This window comes from Dipodomys merriami, unplaced genomic scaffold, assembly GCF_024711535.1.
Source record: "Dipodomys merriami isolate MVZ:Mamm:240054 unplaced genomic scaffold, mDipMer1.0.p SCAF_35, whole genome shotgun sequence".
Taxonomy (NCBI): domain Eukaryota; kingdom Metazoa; phylum Chordata; class Mammalia; order Rodentia; family Heteromyidae; genus Dipodomys; species Dipodomys merriami.
Window position 1 is genome coordinate 13506856 of NW_027205048.1, and position 19992 is coordinate 13526847.

At 44.5% G+C, this 19992-nt stretch overlaps 1 protein-coding gene across 1 annotated transcript in view; it reads right to left on the reverse strand.

The window, feature by feature from the left end:
* Window positions 1–19992, reverse strand: part of Cpxm2 (carboxypeptidase X, M14 family member 2) — a 107183-nt gene that overhangs the window by 24681 nt on the left and 62510 nt on the right. Inside the window, exon 7 of the mRNA XM_069988243.1 lies at window positions 3791–3879. Within this exon, the coding sequence (XP_069844344.1) occupies window positions 3791–3879 (89 nt within the window). The remainder of the gene's footprint in view (window positions 1–3790; window positions 3880–19992) is intronic.

Genomic DNA, 19992 nt, shown 5'->3' on the forward strand with positions numbered 1-19992 from the left:
CCTATAAATGGAACATTGTCCTTATGAAGAGGTTTGAGGAAGCTTGCTAGGGCATTTTGTTCTTCGCTCTCCACCACGTGAGGACACAGAAAGCAAGCAGGCATTACCTTGGAAAGCAGCCCTTATCAGATACCAAATCTCCTGGCACCTTTACCTTGGCATTGGATTCCTAAATTAAGAGAATGAATTTCTACTGTATATCTATTACGTAGTCTCTGGTACTTTGATGCCAAAAGTACAAGCAGACTGAGACCTAAATGGGAAATAGAACTGCAAAGAAGAGTGGAGGAGGAATTCCCTCTAAACCTTCAGGATTGCATTTGAAGTCATCACAACAGCATTTGTCCAGTGAATGAAAATGTTTTAGAAGAAAAGAAGGCAGCAGACCAAGAGTTCTCTTCTATCCTTTTTCCTCATTTGCCTGGAAAACAAACACTGCTCTTGGTCCAATGGTAAAGGATTTCCAGAGGAAGGGAGAAAGAAAGGGAGGGAGTCACAGCAGGACATGACCTGTGGGTCAGGACTTTTGCACATCTGGACTCACCAGCCGACTAAGCTGCCCTGACTTCGTGCCACCATCATCCACCCCAGGGTCAGGCTGCGCATGGGTACAACTAGGAAGCTCAGCAGCTGCCCCCTCACACTCCATCAAGATAGCTGGCTAGTCCCAGTTGGCCTGGAAATGAGTCACTCTAGCCAGCAGCCCTCCAATCCCTGCCTTGCTCCTTTACTTCTGTCTACCTACATCAGGGCCCCAGGTATTAGCCAAACCATAACTTCCAGAGCATCTAGGATCCAGTCCCAAATCAAAGTTAAGTTGAACCTGAAAAGCACCACAGGGGCATGCCAGCCTCCTCTCTCTTCCCAAATCACTCCAACACATGGCATAGGACTAACCAGCTGCCTTGGAAATGTCCTTCCCCTCACCCTTCCCAGGCCAAGGAAATCCTTCTCTTGGGGACCCCCAAATGCAGCTCTTGCCAACCTTCCTTCCCCCTGTGCTGAAGAGAAACCAGCTCTGCTCACACAAAGAAGCACACGGACACTCAGACCCACTTTTCCCAGCAGACACACACCTGGACACATCTGCTTCCACCCTGTTCTCTCACAGTACAACAAGCTTTTCCACCTTCTCTTCTTGCTTCCTACTGCTGGTTCTCATTTGGTGTTGTTATGATAATGTCTCTTTCAATAGTAGCATCAACCAACCAGTTATTCTTTCCTAAGGTAGAAAGATTTCTACCTAACCTAGCAGACTCCCTATATGGAAACAGCTATAAATGCTGCCTTCTTTCACATCCCCGAGAGCCAAAAATCCAAATAGCAAATCCCTTCTACCATGAGTACTCATCAGGCTGAGAGACACTTCCTTGCAGTTTCTAGCTGAGTGCTGCAGAGTAGTGGGACCTCTTCAGAGGACCTGTCCAGTGTCCCCTGGGCTGGCTGCATGGGTGACCCCAGGTTCTCTTGGCTCTGACATCCAACACCAAGCCACAGTTATTAGAACTGTCTCATGTAAGCCGGGCGTCAGTGTCTCAAGCCTGTAATACTAGCTACTCAGGAGGCTGAGATCTGAGGATCACGGTTCAAAGCCAGCCTGGGCAGGAAAGTCTGTGAGATTCTTATCTCCAATAAAACCACTAGAAAACCAGAAATGGCGCTGTGGCTCAAGTGGTAGAGTGCTCGCCTTGAGCTGAAGAGTGCAGGGACAGCGCCCAAGCCCAGAGTTCAAGCCCCACAACCAACCAAAAAAAAAAATAATTGCCTCATGTATGATGTAAACTCGGCCAGCTCTCCCTAGAACCCCAGCTCACCACGTGCAATGACTTTCTAAGGCCTCAGCCCCCAGATCTTCTTCATTAGCTCTCTTTATGTGTACTTGGGCTTATTCCTTTTGACATTAATTACATCAGCTGAGTTGCTATCTGTCTCATTTCTGGGCTCAACACAAGGTCCTGAGATAGCCAGCAAGCACGGCTAGCTCTCCCCCATCAGCATCGCCTAAGATGGAGTGGTGGGCAGAGCTGTATAAATACCCTGAGAGAGCAGAGCAGCAGGCATGAGTCACAGACCTCAAGTCCAAGCACATTATCTTGGTTTCTGAAGAGCAAGACAGCAAGAGGAGCTTTTTAGCACATCCCACCTCCACGTCTGTGCTGACAGGTGTCTAGAAGCTGCGAGTGAGGATCTCAAGTTAAATGACATGGAGACAAGCCAGGCATGCTCATTCTGCAGAATGGGGCTCAGTCTGACGGCTCCCATCCCAGAAACTTCTCCTGGGTTTGCATGGACTGCTGGCTGCCACTTGCAGTACTGACAAGCCTTCACCAACGGCCTTTGGTAAACCCTTGTTCCATAATGATTTGTGAAGATATTTCTATTTGTGCTGGCTCTATAGATTCTTGGATATCCAGGGCATTTTCATTTGCCCACAACTTCTCATTCTTCCCACCATTTGCTAAGGGAACAATGGGACAGGATTTCCGAAGCAATGGACTTAGCCTAGGGGCTGCCCTTGTAACTTGCTCCCACAGGGGGGAGGCCTGCCTCCTTCTGTAGCCAGCATGCACAGGCTGCCACAGCTCAGAATTATTAGGTCTGGGTTTCAATCTGGGTAAAGACCAACTGGTTATCTAGCTGTATTCAGAATTATAAAAGCATCTAGCTACATTCAGGATTATAAATGCATCAGCCAGAAGGTGTGAGGCGGCACAGAGGCATACAAAGAGCTTTTAGAAACTGAAGTCTTCAGCCCTTCTCCTCAAGACTCTGCTTCACTTGGTCTGAAGTGGGCTTAAGAATCTGTGTTTGAACAAACATTCCCAGGTGTCAACCAAGGCTGAGACTGAAGAATCTGAATATCAAGGGGTTATGTGAGATTGTGTCTTTGTGATTCATTTTTTTCATGTGTAAGAAACAACAGGTCCAGTTCTCTTAGGAGAACTGAATGCATTAGTGGAAGTTAATAGCTGCACAAAGCAGCCAGGCCTGTAAGCAAGCTCTTTTACTACCATTGATAAGAGTTACCCAATCCTTTCTCTCCTGTGACTCACATAAGACTAACAGCCTTCAATCCACGATCTTACTTGAACACAGTGGTTTTAGGAAGTGTGAAAATTCTGTGGCTAAATCCTGTACCCATTTTTTAGCAAGGGACCCTTTCTCTGGTCACCAGAAACTTAAAGAGATACCTCAGCCTTCAGCCAAGTGTTTTCAGTATACCTTCATCTGACCACAATGACCTTCAGATTCTTGCATTCTTGTCTCCTCCATACCATTCTAATTCCTTCCTTCTTTCTTTCTTTCTTTCTTTCTTTCTTTTCTTTTCTTTTCTTTTCCTTTTCTTTTCTGTTGGTCCTGTGGCTTGAACTCAGGGCCTAGGCATTGATCCTTACCTGTTTCACTAAGGCTATTTTACTCTACCCCTTGAGCCACATCTCCACTTCCAGCTTTTGCTTTTTTTGCTGGTTAACTGGCAATGAGTCTCACAGGTTTTCCTGCCCAGGCTGGCTTTGAACTATGATCCTCAGATCTAAGCCTCCTGAGTTACTAGGATTATAGATATGAGTCGCTAGGACCCATCTCCTAACCTAATTTCTTTAACACACACACACACACACACACACACACACACACACACACACACACACACACACACACACACACACACACACACACACACACACACACACACACACACACACACACACACCCATGTGTACAGGCATAGGCACATGCTCTGCTGTTCTTTGACAAACTCCTGATCCAAGTCCACATGCTCTGGTCTTACCTGGCGCATTTCCTTATAGTTGTGATGTTTAAAATCCAGGTCATCAGTGGTGGTCATCTCATTGCGTCGGTGATAATAGTTATTAGGATCTGGGGACAGAAAGATGGTTTTGAATTTGCTTGCATTGTTCTGTTACTTGTTACATCTTGGTTCAAGGTCTTATGTGGGAACCAAGGTGAGGGCCAAGGGTTCCCAACATAGCACCATCTCCAGCTCAAAAGTAAGAGAACCGAGCTGCAAAGAGCCACATGGGAGCCAGAACTACACAGTGGTTAAGAGTGTGTGCAAACAGTGCCAAGGCTCAACTCTCTGTTTTCTGATTTGTGCTGCATGACTTTGGGAAAGTCACTTGAGCAGGCTTTGCCTTCATTCTTCACCTGAAAATAGGGGGGAAAGCTAGACCTTCCTTGTGAAGTTATGATGAGCATTAGACAGATGTCTCATAAACCTGGAAAACCAGTAATGTGGGACTTAGGAAGTATAGGGACAATATTAACCTCTGACCCCAGATGCTTTCCCTTTCATCCTCCTAACCGAAATGAAGGGGGAATCTTCTCCTCCCACTCTCAGAAATGTGCAGGTTCCCAGCTGGGGGATGGAGCCAACCAGAGCACAGCATTCCCAGAACTGCTCCAGCTGCTCCGGGTTAAAGGAAGGTGCTTTGGTAGGGAGGAGAGAGTGACAATCAGTCCCCAGTTAGAGCATGGGCCACTAGCCTCAGGATAACTTCAGTGCTATGGTGACCTGGAGCAGAGACAGAGAAACCCAAGGCTGTCAAGAGCTCCCGGCCTGCCTCAGGATTTCTGCTCACCAACATGAAACATCCCCATGATAGGGATGCCAGTGGGTCTCTGCCATGGGAACAGAAGTACCTAATATGGTTTGAATATGAAATGTTCCAAACTGTGTGCTATAAACACTTACTCCCCAGCTGTGCTGCTCTTTTGGGAGGTGGTGGAACTCTGGCAGTGGGTCCTAGCTGGAGGAGTAGTTCGCTGAGAGTAAGCCTTTGACCATGTTAAACCTGGACTCCACTTCTCTCCCCTCTTGGCTTCTGCTTCAGGTCTATTAGAAGGTGAGTGCTCTGCCACACGCTTCTGCTGCCATACGGTTCTCCCTCAGCACACAGGGGTCCAGGATCAGTGGATCCAAAGACCCCAAATCAAAACCACTGAAATGGTGAGACAAAACAAGTAATCCCGCCTTTAAGTTGTTTCTGGCAGATATCTTGTCACAGCGATGAAAGTCTGACTAACACAGCATTCATCAGAGTGTGTGAACAGACCCCTGAGGGTGCCCAGAGTAGGGGAGATAAGCCTGCTCTCCCTAGATTCCCCTCCACACAAATGATCATTTCCCCTTAACTCCTGTGAGCTTAGGCTATGTGTGATCACAGAACAAGTATGCACAGAAGAAGGGAAGAGACAAGGGATGAAGAAGGAGGATGCTGTCAGAAGGGATCCTCCATCTAGACTGAGGTTCTTCTCATCTTGTAGTACCAGAACTCAGACATGAGAAACAGAGAAGCCACATTTTCAGAGGTCGAATCAGGAGTCTTTACTGGAAAGCCCACAATTGCAGATGGACTCCTGCCACAAAGACCTTGCAGCCTCCAATAACACTTAACACTGTTAGAAAACTGAGCCATGAGAGCAGGAGAGGAAAGAAAGAGCAGAAAAACAACACTAACAAACTAGATCAACCCCAATGGAGAGCTGACGTAGGACACCATGGTGACCAAAGGGCAGCCAGGAGACACGAGACACAGGAATAGCATAATGGCACCTAGCAGGTCTGAGGTTAAATATGGTCAGCGTCAGGGGGCAGGGTCACAGGAAATTCGAGAGTCTCACGAGTTCAAAGCATAAGACTGACAGGTCCAGTAACCTATTGTACAAGTGCCTGCCCCTGCCTCTAGGAACTCAAGCATGCCCATCACCTGGGGGTGGGACTTCCCTGCCTCTACCATGAAGACAAGATGGCGCCCGTTAAACCCAATTCCACCATGTGGCCAAGATGGCACTGGTTAGATTCAGTTTCCGTACTTCAATCTGACCAAGAGTGGCAAAGAGCACAGACCCCTCAGCCTGCCAATGTCTCTGCCTGGAGGATGCAGTCAGAAGTCCTGGCCAACACAGTGCCCCCTGTCCCCACTGAACAGAACACATGATGCCACCTAGGAATTGTGGGAACTATGGGGGCCACAGCAGCCTCTGCTGATCCCAGTGGCTTGAGGGCTCATTCTGGACTCAGATGCAGTACTGAGTAGCAGAAAGGTCAGAGTCCACAGGCTGGGATGTCTGGAGCAGTGTGGCCTGATCTGTTGCTGCTGAATGGGACCCCTGGACTAGCAGCCTAGACTGTTAGGCCCAGCCCAGCCCTATGGAATCTGAATCCCAGCTGACGTTTGAGAAGCGCTGTCTGAGAGCACTTTGTACACCACCAGCCCAGCAGAGGCAGGATACCTGCTCCACACATCCCATTCAGCCAAGTCTGATGCGTGCTGCTCGAGACAGGCTTTCTCCTGAGAACCAAGGCTGCATGCATGAGGGACCATATGGGGACCAAAAATTGAGCATGCCACTTTAATCTCACCAAAGGTGTTCCAGAAACAAGGAACTGTCATTGGGCAGAACAACTGGAGGGAGAGAGGTAAACTGGCATCTGTCCAAGCAAGAAAGCAAAAGAATCCAGACCTCTGCCCCAATTGTGTTTCAGGCACCTTCCTTTGACGAATGTGCTAACATTGATTTCTCTTTGATTTCCAAAAGCTACAGATTTCAAAGCAAAGGTAAAACTTCAAAAAAAATTTCTTTGCCTTCATTTACACTGAACTTACCCAGGTACTGTTTTCTGGGAGCTATTCAACAACCCTGCCCCCAGCACGGGGGCATCTTTCCAAAGGACTTAAAAGCCCCCTTTGTTTTCAAACATGAGTTATGCCTCCAAGGTTATGAGAAAGGATGGATGGAAAGCTCAGAGCCCTAAATGCAGAAGAGCTCTACATTTGGTAATATTCTTTTTCTAAGTGAAATCAACGGGCTGAAAGGTTGGGAGTATGAGCTCCAGGATTGATTCAAATCCATGGATACCTTCCACAACTTTCAGTCTTACCTATTTTGAACAAGAATTTCTTGACTTGTCCCTTTACTCTGACTGGACAAGGTTTTACCGAGAATCTATTTGGAGCCCCACGTGGTAGGTAGAGAAGTAAGAAGTGAGTTTGAAACACAGACAGAGACAATCAGCCAGGGAAGCCGTGAATCTGGCTTAGAATTCTGTGAAGAAAGACTCTGTCCAGTGGAGAACCTATCACATGTGATTCGGTGGAGCTTCCTTGAGAGACATGAGAGACTCAGGTCCAGCCAATGAATACAGCTGCCTTAGCCACAGTCATAGGCTCAGAGATAATCCCAGGACCTACTCTGGCCTTTGAGTGACTCTGCTCCCAGAGCTCTAAGGGAGTCTGTCTCTGCTGGAGTCACTCAGATGGCACCCTGACCCCAACAACGTGGCATTGAGATATTAGCCCTACCCTTGCCTTCAGGCAAAGTCAATCCCAGTCCTCGAATTTTCATTTACATTAGCTAAATGTTTTGAAAGCTAATTCGAAAGAAATCCTTGGCCTGTTTGGTCTATGAGCCTTTATTATCACAGCGGAGCTTTGATGAGTTTGTCTCCAGCCTCTTCCTATGTGGTTAGTAGAGGACTTACCTACCTCTCCCCTCTTGGCCCAATCTTCTTATGTATCTAAAGATGGACTCTGAAGGATTGGCCCCCACCCTATTACCCCAGGTACATACAGATTCCAGGTTAAACCACAGGCATGCGCAAACATGCTCGATGTGCAGGCAGGGCAATCCAACCTAAGCCTGGCCTCAAACATTCCGCTGTGGGCCTAACTGAAACTCCCTACCTACCCAGCCCCAACAGCCGTGTTGATAACCTCTGTCTCCTTGCTCGGATCCCATAAAAGCCCAACTCCAACCCCACCTCCTTGCACAACCCCTGATCCCATAGGAAGGTTGCGGCCCCTCATTGTTCTTCAATAAACAGTCGTCACTTGTGGAAGATTGAGTCCGGCCCGTTTCTTTTCTTTCTCCTCCATTTTCCTAAAAGTTAGTCTTAAACATCCTATACTAGAAGCCAGCTGATGGTTTAGGAATGCCTTAGTTAGAGGGACAAACTCCAGATGTGGTACCTAAAATGAGTTTCCAACCTACTCCTTTTGTTAAACTACCCAAAACGTTCTGGTGTCCCACTTCAGCACTCCATTGGAGCTGATCTGGATTGTTTTATTGTTTTTATGCCCTTTCTTTTCTCTCTGGCTCTGATGGCTCAGTTTTCTGATGGTGTTAAGTGTATTCTCAGGGCTGCAGGTCTTTGGGATAAGAATCCACTTACAGTCATTGGCTTTCTAATAGAGCCTCACAATTCAACCTCTCAAAATGTAGCTTCTTTGTATCTTGTTGATTGGATTCACATTACAACACATATCTCCAAGTACAAGGGCTCCGTAGGGTTCATGCTTCTTCATGTTTCTTCCTTGAAACATGTCTATAAACACTTCAACTCAAGTAGGAGAAGACTATGTGCTTGCCTTTATCTTCTGGTCCAGGACTATATAATAGAGATAAGAGATGGAGAAAAAGATGAGAGACCTATGAGAAAGACAGAGACAAAGAGAGAGACCCAGCTGCTTTCTCTTGAGCTTAAGGCACGTGCTCTATGACTTCCAGCAGCTCAAGTAGACTTGACCCAGACCTGACAAGCAAACAATTCAACAGTACCACAGACATAGCTGCTCAGGACGGAGAGAAAGCAAAACTAGTGATGGAAAAGGAGGGGCCCAGGATAGATTCTGAAAGGCAGGAAGACTTCAATGGGGCCTGGCAGACAGGAATCCCCCACCCTCCTCTGGTCAGTGCCATCACTCACACCAGCCACAGCAGGGCACTCCCAAGTCCCAAACTTAGCACCAATTCACTGCACAGGAGCAGTCTGAAAAGAACGACAGCAGTCCCAAATCAAAGCCTGTCAGCAAATTCAAGGGCAATGTCAGAATCCCCGGACTCTTGTTCTTTACAGTTGGCTGCTCGTCAGCAGTGACCTTGCTTAGAACAAGTGGGCGTCCAGCTGGGAGGGAAGTGTATTTATTTCCTGTTATAAAAGGGATGAGCATGTGGTTCTTTTGATAAGCTTATTCCCAGAAGGCAGCTCCTGAGGTTGTGTGTGTGTGTGTGTGTGTTGAGGAGAGGGTGACAGAGGAGGTGATGAGTGATTTACCAATGGACTTAGTGTGATAGGGAAACCTAAGCATGTGGTAGAATACCTACCTAATAAGCAAGAAACTCTATATGCAACTCCCAATACCAAAAATAAAAACAAAGAAGGTACTAAAAGCAAAAGAACTGATGTTTACACAGCTATCACTGAGCCATACCTCCAGACCTTTTCTGTGCTGGTTATTTTGGACTATGCTCACTTCCTACACAGGTACTTACCAGGACTGTGACTCTCCTAGTATTTGCTCACCCCTGTGGCTGGCATGATAGGTGTGAGCTACCATGCCCAGCTTCTTCTACTGAAATGGAATCATACATACTTTTCTGCCTGGGCTGGGCTGGAACCTCCACACTTTTAATCTCAGCCTCCCACATAGCTTCAATGACAGCATGTGCCCTAACACCCAGACATGGATTGAGAAGGGACCTTGTGAACTTTTCTATGATCCTCCTAAGTAGCTAGGATTACAGGCATGCGCCCACAGTGCCTAGCTAACTTTATGTTTTGTTTCCTTTTTAAACTTTCAAGATAGGAGGGACTTACTTTGTTCAAGCAATCTCCCTACCTTATCCAGCCTTAGCCTTTCAAGTATCTGGAACTTCATGCCACCAAACAGCCCAGTAAGCCATTTCCACACTAGCATGTAGCATGTAGCAATCAAACCCAGTGTCTCTGTCCATCCTAACCCCAATGAATATCCTTCCTAGACTCTGGTAGTCACTATTCAACACTCACATTGATCTATACCCTTTAAAACAGTTAACTGATATGTGAATTTTGCCTCCATTAAAAAATAAACCTTGACCTTGAGTGTTCTTGGAGGTCAGAGGCAGATTTGAGAGGTGCATTCCAGAACAGGGCTTCTTTGCCTACCACAAAGCCAGCCTCTGACTATATCTGCAAGTATCCTATTTCAAAAGAAGGTCACACCCAAAGTTTTTTGCCAGATATGAATTTTGGGGAACATTTTTCAGCCTTGTACAATCATGGCTAGCTTTATACCAAATTATACTGAGAAAGGACCTCCATCTTTCTAGGCTGAGCTGCTTCTATACAAGCGGAGGTGGGCTTCTTGCTGAAGTAGCTAAACCCAGGCCCAGAGTTTGACATGAATCAGGAGGGAACTCTGTGACTGCCATGGGACCTGCCCCTTCATCCATATGGGGGGAGTCTGAGAGGGAAGCCCCAGATTTCTACTGCTGGAGAGGTTCAGTCACACAAACACAAGCCAGAAAGCCAAACCAGGGCAGAGTTCATGGGGATGCAAAGGGAAACTCGCCCACCCCCACCCATGGAATATGGTGACTAAAAGTAAGGATCTGTCACCAGACAAAAATGTTCAACCAAGGACAGTGTAAGAAGGAGAGAGAGGAAAAGTAAAATTGCCTGAGCAAAAACCCATAGGAGCCCCCTATGAGTGGTTACACTCACTCTTCACTATGTCTGTGCATCATAAATGGGAAAGCTGTGAAGATAAAAATACAAATGAACTGGACACTCATGGCTCACGCCTATAATCCTAGCTATTCGGGAGGCTAAGATGTGAGAATCATGATTCAAAGCCAGCCTAGGTAGGAATGTCCAATTAACCACCCAAAAGCCAGAAGTGGAGCTGTGGTTCATGTGGTTAGAGATCTAGCCTTGAGCAAAAAAGCTCAGAGACAGGGCCCAGTTCAAGCCCCAGGATTGGAACAAAAAATAAAGTAATAAAATAAAAACTATAAATAAAAGTAAGAGCAGTCCATCTGAATCCCTGGGGAGCACCAGAGTCCTTACGCGGGGATTCATGGTATTGCAAAGCAAGTTGCCAGCTAGCTGGGGTAAGAAAGAAAGAAGTAGTTCATGTCTTTGTTTAAAAATAAAATACAGTTATAGGCACAGGAAGGAACTTCCTGAACCGAGTCCCAGGGTCACAACAAATTGGAGAGAGACTCGACAAATGGGACTACCTTAAAATAAAAAGGTTCTGACAGCTAAAGCTATCGCAACCAAGCTAGAAAGACAACCAACTAATTGGGAAAAAATATTTACCAGCAATATATCAGACAAGGGGTTAATATCCAGTATATACAGGGAACTCAAGAAACTAATCCCTTCCAAACCTAACAAACCAATTACTAAATGGGCAAGGGAACTAAAGAGGGACTTCTCAGATGAAGAAATAAAAATGGCAACAAAACACATGAGGAAATGTTCACCATCCCTGGTTGTGAAGGAAATGCAAATAAAGACAACCCTGAGATACCACCTTACCCCAGTCAGAATGTCCCACATCCACAAGTCAGCCAACGACAAATGCTGGAGGGGATGCAGAGAAAGAGGAACCCTGGTGGGAATGTACACTTATACAACCACTTTGGAAAGCAGTCTGGAGGGTCCTCAGAAAGCTAAATATTGACCTCCCTTATGACCCAGTCATACCACTTCTAGGCATCTACCCTGAACAACAGGAACCAATATACAAGGACACATGCACCTCCATGTTTATTGCAGCACTGTTCACAATAGCCAGGATATGGAAACAACCCAGATGCCCCACCACAGATGAATGGATCCAAAAATTGTGGTATCTATACACAATGGAATATTATATAGCCATTAGAAATGACAAAATAATGGCATTTACAAAAAAATAATGGCATTTACAGGGAAATGGATGGAGCTAGAAGAAATCATGTTAAGCAAGGTAAGCCAAGAGCAAAGAGACAAACGGTACATGGTCTCCCTGATAAGTGGATGTTAAATCCAAAATGTTAGCTGATACGACAAAATTAACAGGACTTAAGAAGCAAAGAACTTCCACTCATCTGGTTGAACCACTACTAAATAACCTCATGCTGCTGATCACATGTATGGTGTATATGTGTACACCGTTATATGTTATAGACCGTGATAGACAATTTGCTCCAGGAAAGTTAGAATGAGTTTGTGACTTTAAATAAGCATCATTATCCCACAATACTGTGAAATTTGGGAAATTATGTAATCACTTAATCACAATTTAAAAAATCACCAGAAAAAAATTAAAAAATTGGTGAAATTGAGCCACAAGGTTCTCAGAAAAAAAATAATAAAATAAAATAAGAGGCAACCCTCTTACCACACACCTACACCTACCAGACCCAATCCAAAAGCCCAAAAAATTAGAAAGACAGAGACAGGAAACAGAAACAGTAGGCTGAGATGGGTAGTAAAAAGATATTCTAAGCAATGTGGTATGAGCCAGTCTGAGGAGGAAAGTGCAATCAATAGAGTCCCCTTGCAGGGATAACAAGGAACTTCTGGAAGACAAATGGTGATGACTGCATCTATAGGGTCTCATGTCACTTATGATCAAAGCCTTTGCCCTCCTCAGACCAGGCCCCCATGCAAGTCAGCCTCAGTGAGACTTCTGTTTAGAATTTAGAGTAACAGGCAGCAATGGTCCAAGGTGATCACCAGCAAAGCTGTGAGGAAGGAGGAGAAGCAAAGGTAAAAGCAGCCAGGCAGACCAGGAAGTGCTGGACATCCTAGCGAGAGTCTGGAGTTTCTACAAGGTGGTAATGAGGGCTTCTCTAGCTTTATTTGATTGTTTGACAAAATGGTGGCCTGAGGAGTTGAAGGAGTTTGTCACAACTTCACAGGAAAGGTCTGACCTCAACTGTATGGAGGAAGAAAAGAGAGCGGGGGATATTTCCAGTTGCCAAGGAGTATTTGAATCCAGGCCTGAGCTAAGCCAAATCTCACTCTTTCTTTCCCCCAAAGGAAGTCATCTCTTCTTTAAACCCTTGGCAACCAGTGAGGATACAGGGGCTGGATCTGTGCACAGAATTCCCAAGAGCTCTTCAGTGCTCATCAAAAAAAAAAAAAAAGGTTGAGCCTGAAATGAGGGGAGACCGTGGGCCACTTCATGTCACCCTCTAATTCAGAACTTCTCAGAAGCCCAAATTAGTGACCAGCTCCTTAGCACAAGAGACTAGTGGTCAAAAGGTAAAGAAAAGAGAACAGTAGCAAAGCGAACAGATTGACGTAAAAGTCTTTGCACCTATGATGCTCCCACAGAGCAGCAGCCAAAACTTCCCCACTTTATACATAGTAATGGAAGAAGAAGGTTGGCTGAAATATTATCACAGCTCAGCCAGACAGAAGTAGTTTCACCATTAAAATAATTTTCCAGTGACTCGTAAAGAAGCATGGGCTGGGAGAAGTTCAGACTGGAGGAAGGACAGACAGAATTCCAACTGACCCTGGTGAGCCCAGAGGGATGACTTGGGCACTCTCCCTGTAGCCACTCCTCCATACCTGAAAGCCCTCCATATAGCTCACCATGGGGTTCTGAGTCGAATCCGAAAACCCAGAACACCTAAGTGCTGAGCTCCCCACAGAGGGTCTAAATTCCGCATTACCAACAGAAGCCACTGGGCAGCTAGTGGTGGTGCCAACCTCTATCCTCCAGTACTAAAGGTTAAGCAGTACCTGGGACTCGGAGCACTACCCATTACCCCATGAGCCCCACGAGGAAGTGGTGCAAAGCTCACCAGGTCCTTTTAAAACCCTGGCAGTGTGTAGTGGAGCATAGGGAAATACCTAAAATCCACCAAGACTGTGATCTAGAAGTCAGCCTGTATTTGTCTTAACTTGAACTCTTCATCTCCAAGTCTAAGTGCAGATCTTCAGTCCAAACTAGACACAATCATTCAGTTTCAGGAAGGGAATTTCTTTTGCTCTTGAAATGAATATTAATAAGCTGGACTTGGACATATAAATCCTAGCTAGTCATGAAGCTGAGATCTGAGGATCGAGGTTTGAAGCCAGCCTAGGCAGGAAAGTCCATGACACTCTCATCTTAACCAGCAAAAAGTTGGAAGTAGAGCTATGGCTCAAGTAGTAGAGCATCAAGCTTGAGCAAATTAAGGCAAAGCACCCAGGCCCCAAGTTTAAGCCCTAGCACTAGCACTGAAAAAAATATTAATAATATTAAACTGAATTTAATATCTTCTTCTTAGCTATGGTAAAATAATATTTATCATCTGAACTACCTCTTAAGTGTAGGAAGTAGCATGCAGCACATTCATAGTATGCTGCTACCCACATCCATCCATCTCCAGGGCTTTATCGTTTTGCAAACTAGCAACTCTGCACCCATTCAACTACAACTCCCTTTTTCTTTTAAGCTTTAAAGATCCTATTAATAGACCACTTTGCGGCTCCAAGATTTCTGGAAACATATTCATGAAGTCTTAAAAAGCAACAGCACCCTCGAAGTCTGCCCCCACGAGAGAGTTCATGGGATGATGATGGAAAGAACAGAACAAAGAGATGCAGAAACAAAGCTACATGAATTCTTCACAAAGGAGAATTTCAGGAAGAGTGGGCCGGGGCTGCTTTTAGACTACAAGGTTACCTTATGTTTAGGTGGCTGACTTCATTGAGTCCCCGCTGTCTCATTTGGGGACTCTGTGGTAACCAATCCTCTGACCGATGGAGAATCAGCCAGCACCTCTGCATAGACTGCTAAGTAACTTCTGGAAGAAAAATCCTGGGGATAGGTGAAGTGGGTTCAGAACCATACAGAGTCCATACTTGAAAGTTACCCAGGTTCCACAATGTAACTCTCTTCATGAATGATCCAACTGCCCCCAGGACCTATCTTCAAACACACACCAAGAATAACTTTACAGGGAAATATTTATTTCATGGGACTCTTACAGGCTGCCCTTTGCCCTTTACCAACAACAGATGAATTCTTGCTGGCAGAGAGAAACATGACCTCTCCCTATAAAGCAAGCAGATTCGGCTGTTCTAGGAAGACTCCCATGCTAGTGTAAGGAGGGCCAGAGCCCATAACTCCCTCCCTGAATACTCTTGTGACATTTGTACCTGTGAAGGCCATTGAGACCCCATAAACTCGTGGACCCCCAGTACAGTGGGCAGGATGGGGCTGCAGCTCCAGCTGGAACAGACAAAGCTGGCTCAAATTTCAATCAGGCAGTATTTTGATGTCCTTGCTACATCAGCCTTTGCACTATTTTTCACCACCAGGCCATTAATTGTGGGGACACAGACACATCAATGGCAGAGAAACAAGGATGCTGATTGTGGGGCAGTTTATAGTCCAAATATCGGACACAACGTCCAAGTGTCCAAGGCAGATTAAAAGCACAAGGGTTTTGTCCTTGGACTTGGGATAAGAAGCACCCACAAGGCAAGCAAGTCTCCAGTAGTTTTAGTGCCATGGAAAATGTCTTATAATCTAGGAAGCACAAAAAAACCTAGAAGAAAAAGCCTGTTTGGGGTGAAGGTCTGACTTTGTTGCTAATACATATGTTCTAACACTCCATGGTTGGCAAAGCAGGCTTGCTGATATTACAAGGTTGAGAGAAAACAGAAAAATTGTGTTAACTGTGCTGTGCACACAAGCTAAAGCAATTAAATGCCTAGAGCAAGTACAAAAGTGTCAGCAGAGCAGGGGACAGTGCTCGGCCCTGGTGGTGATGAGACACGGGGGAGCCACAGGTAGCCCAGACTCAGCTTACCCCAGACAAGGGCAAGAATAAGAAGGCTTATATTGATATCTGATAAGATAGACTTTTCATTAAAATCTGTATGCAGCAACAAGGAAACTCATTGCACATTAATAAAGGGAAGAGGAAATCATAGTGGTCAACATCTTTGCACCAAACAATGGCACACCTAAATAATTAAACAAATACTTTCAGACTTAAAGAACAAGATAGACCCAAACAATAATAGTGGGCGATTTTCATTCCCAGCTCTCACCAAAGGACCGGTCAACCAAACAAAAGATAAGCAAAGAATGCTCTGAACTAAATGACTCCAAATGGACTTACCAGACATCTACAGGAGTATTCCATCCAACAAATACCCAATCACATTCTTCTAATCAGCCCATGGAACATTCTCCAAAATGATCATATCATAGTTCACACAAAGAACTTAAGCAAAGCCAGGTGTCGTGGCTTACACCTATAATCCTAGCTACTCAGGAGTCTGAGATATGAGGATTGCCATTCAAAGCCAGTCAGGGCAGGAAAGTCCGTGAGACCCTTAGCTCCAATTAACCACCAGAAAACAAAAAGTGGTGCTGTGGCTCAAGTGGTAGAGTGCTCACCTTGAGCTGAAGAGCTCAGGGACAGCGCCCAGCCCTAGAGTTCAAGTCCCATGACAAACAACAACAAAAAAGAACTTAAGCAAATACAAGAGGATTGGCATAATCCCTAGCATCCTATTCAACTACAGCAGATTCAAACTATTCTTCAACAACAAAACATACTGCAGAAATCACTCAAATACATGGGTACTGAATAACACATACTAAATAACACCTAGGTCACAGAAGAAATTAAGGAAGAAATTAGAAAGTTCTTCAATTCAATGAAAATGAAAACATATCACAATGGAACCTCTGGGATACAGTAAAAACAGTGCTAAGGGGAAAATTCATAGCCCTAAGTGCACATATGAAGAAAACAAATAGCTCAAGTAAACAACCTCATGATGCTATTAAAGCTGCTAGAAAAACAAGAAAAAAATCAAAGCTACTGGACAGAGATATAGCAAAGATTGGGGCAGAAAATAATGAGACAGAAACTAAAAAAGTATACATACAATCAATAAAACAAAAAGCTTGTTTTTTGGAAAAAAACTAATAAAATTGACAGACTACTTGCAAGATTAATGAAAAACAGAAGAGGAAATTCAAATCAACAAGATCATAGATGCTGCCAGAAACATTACAACAAACATCCAAGAAATCCAAATGGTTAAAAAGACTACTTTCAAAATTTATACTCACTAAAGAAGGAAAACTGAGCAGAAATGGATGAATCTTCAGAAACATATGAACTGCCTAAACTGAACCAAGAAAATATAAGCCAGCTAAACAAACCAATAACACAACTAGATAGAAGAAGTAATCCGAAGTCTCCCAACACAAGAAAAACTTGGGCCCAGATGGATTCACCACTGAATTCTATAAGACAAGCTAATCACCATGCACCAACATCAACTCAAAGTGGATCAAGACCTCAACATCAGACCCAAAACTCTGAAACTACAGCAAGAGAATAGGAGAGACATTAGAATTTACAGGTACAATCTGGAACTGCCTGAACAGAGTCCCAGGTGCACACCAGAAAAGAAGCAATACATCAGACAAAGGCCTAATATTCAGTATATAGAAGGAGCTCAAGAAACTATACCCAACCCCAAAATTTAATGCACCAATTACAAAATGGGCAAGGGAGCTAAGGAGAGACTTCTCAGAAGAAGAGATAAGAATGGCAAGGAAATACTCACCATACATGGTCATAAAGGAAATGCAAATCAAAACAACCCTGAGATACCATCTTACCCCAGTTAGCCTGGCCAATGTCTTGAAATCTAATAACAAATGCTGGTAGGGATGTGGGGGAAAAGGAACCCTAACACACTGCTGGTGGGAATGTAAACTAGTACAACCACTCTGGAAAGCAGTCTGGAGCTTCCTCAAAAAACTAAATACATGGGGCTGGGAAGGTAGCTCAGTGATAGAGCACTTGCCTTGCATGCGTGAGGCCTGGGGTTCAATTCCTCAGCACCACATAAGCAGAATAAGCCGGAAGTGGTGCTGTGGCTCAAGTGGTAGAGTACTAGCCCTGAGCTGAAGAGCTGAAGGACAGTGCCCAGACCCAGTTCAGGCCCCATATATAAATATATAATTTTAAAAAACTAAATACAGACCTTCCCTACAACCCAGCCATACTTGCTGGGCATCTACCCTGAGTATCACAAGCCAGGTTATGATAAGGACACCTGGACATCCATGTTCATCACTGCACTATTCACAATAGCTAAGATATAAAAACAACCCAGTTCTCCACAATAGAGAATGGATCCAAAAACTGTGGCACCTACATACAATGTAATTTTACACAGCCATTAGAAAGAATAAAATAATGTCAGCTGGTGGGAAATGGATGGAACTAGAACAAATCATGTTAAGTGAGGTAAGTGAAAATCAGAGACAAATGGCACATGTTCTCTCTGATATGCAGATGTTAGAGTTAAAATGCACTGGGATATGACAAATTATACAGTATTCTAGATACTCACATATAGTGAGACCCAAAAGAGGATAGTTTTAGGAGAGAATCACAATGGTGCAATACCCAAGCACCTCTTCATATGCATACAAAATAATATATATTCTGAAATGAATTCTAAAGATATGGGAACAAAGGACTTTTGTCTTAATTCATTATTTTTCTTTTTTGATGACTGTATTCTTTACCTTGTAAATTGTGTATTCACATACACATCTGGGGGGCGAGGACACAGAATTGGAGGAAAAATGGAGAAAAAGTGCAGCAGTGGAGAACACTGGCTGCACTGGTCATTGATGAAAGTGAACTATGGGTGGAGAGGAGAGGGAAAGAATGGGAGGGAATGAGGGAACAGATGACACTATGTGAAAGGAATGTACTTCACACCTGTTGTATGTAAAGCTAACCCCAGTGTATTTTACCTCTAAAACAACAACAAAGTAATTAAAAAAAAAAAAAAAGAATAAGAAGGCTTCCTGGAGGAGAAATCCAGGCAAGATAAACTCTGCCTCTGATACAAACTCCTGCTCTTCAGGGCATGACTTGAAGTAGACAGGAAGGAGCCAGCCCCTGCCCATTCCAGTGAGGGGAGGCAGGGAGGGCAAGGGGTCTTCAGGCTGGCTGCCTTCCCAGAGATGTCTGATTATGATGAAGTGTGGAAACAGAAAGTCTTCTACAGCTTGACTGTCAAGGTTAGAGAGCCCACTGTTCTCACAGGTTCCCCCTACAGGCCCCACAGGAAACAAGTCAGCAACCTCTGGAAGGCCAAACCAGACCAGCCTGGAAGAGCAGACACTAACTAGGAAGGGCCCGGATGGCACACGTGAATTCTCACTGCCTTCCTGCCACCCCCCAAGGTTACAGAGAATATCATGCAGAAACAGGGCCAGGGAAAGGTAACGTAAAAGAACGAGCATTTTCCCTGAGCACTGGTAGCCAAGGCAAGCAATAAACAAAGAGACCTTGCCATGACCACATTTTGGTCATGATCTTCTGACAAAGGAAGCCTATCACACCTTGGGTGGGAATGTAAGCTAATGTAACCATTTTGGAAGGCAGTTTGGAAATTCCTCAAAAAGCTAAACATAGTTATATGTTTGTATAGTTTATATATTTATATAATTATATATTCTGTGATCCGGTGATACCACTCTTGGGCATTTATCAGAATATTACAAGTCAGAATACAGTAAAGACGGTTGCACATCCATGTTCATTGCTGTACTATTCACCACAACCAAGTTATGCAAATAGCCCAGATGCCTTATGATGAACAAATGGATCGAGAAAATACTATGTGTGTATGAATTTTACTCATCTATCAAAAAATATATTATGTCACTTACAGAGAAATGGATGAACCTAGAATATGTTAAGTCGGTCAGTCTCAGAGAGATAAATGACACGTGTTTTCTCTCATATGTGGAAGTTAGATGTAAATTATAAATATACCTGAAAACATAGTGTCATATGTGTATATTTTTTTGTCAGTCATGGGGCCTGAATTCTGGATCTGGGCACTGTCCCTCAGCTCTTCACCCCAAGGCTAGCACTCTACCACTTGAGCCACAGTGCCACTTCCACCTTTTTCTGCTTATGTGGTGCTGAGGAATCAAGCCCAGGGCCTCATGCATGCAAGTCAAGCACTCTACCACTGAGCTACCTTCCCAGCCCCATATGCATATATTTTTATACATTTAAACATATTGGCTAAAGTACGATACACTCAGGGGAGGGTTTCAATGTGTAACTCCTCTGAACAATCTACAAGTAGTTTAGAAAAATGAATATCAACAAACTAAACATGTTTTGAGGGGTGAGGTCAAGAGGAGG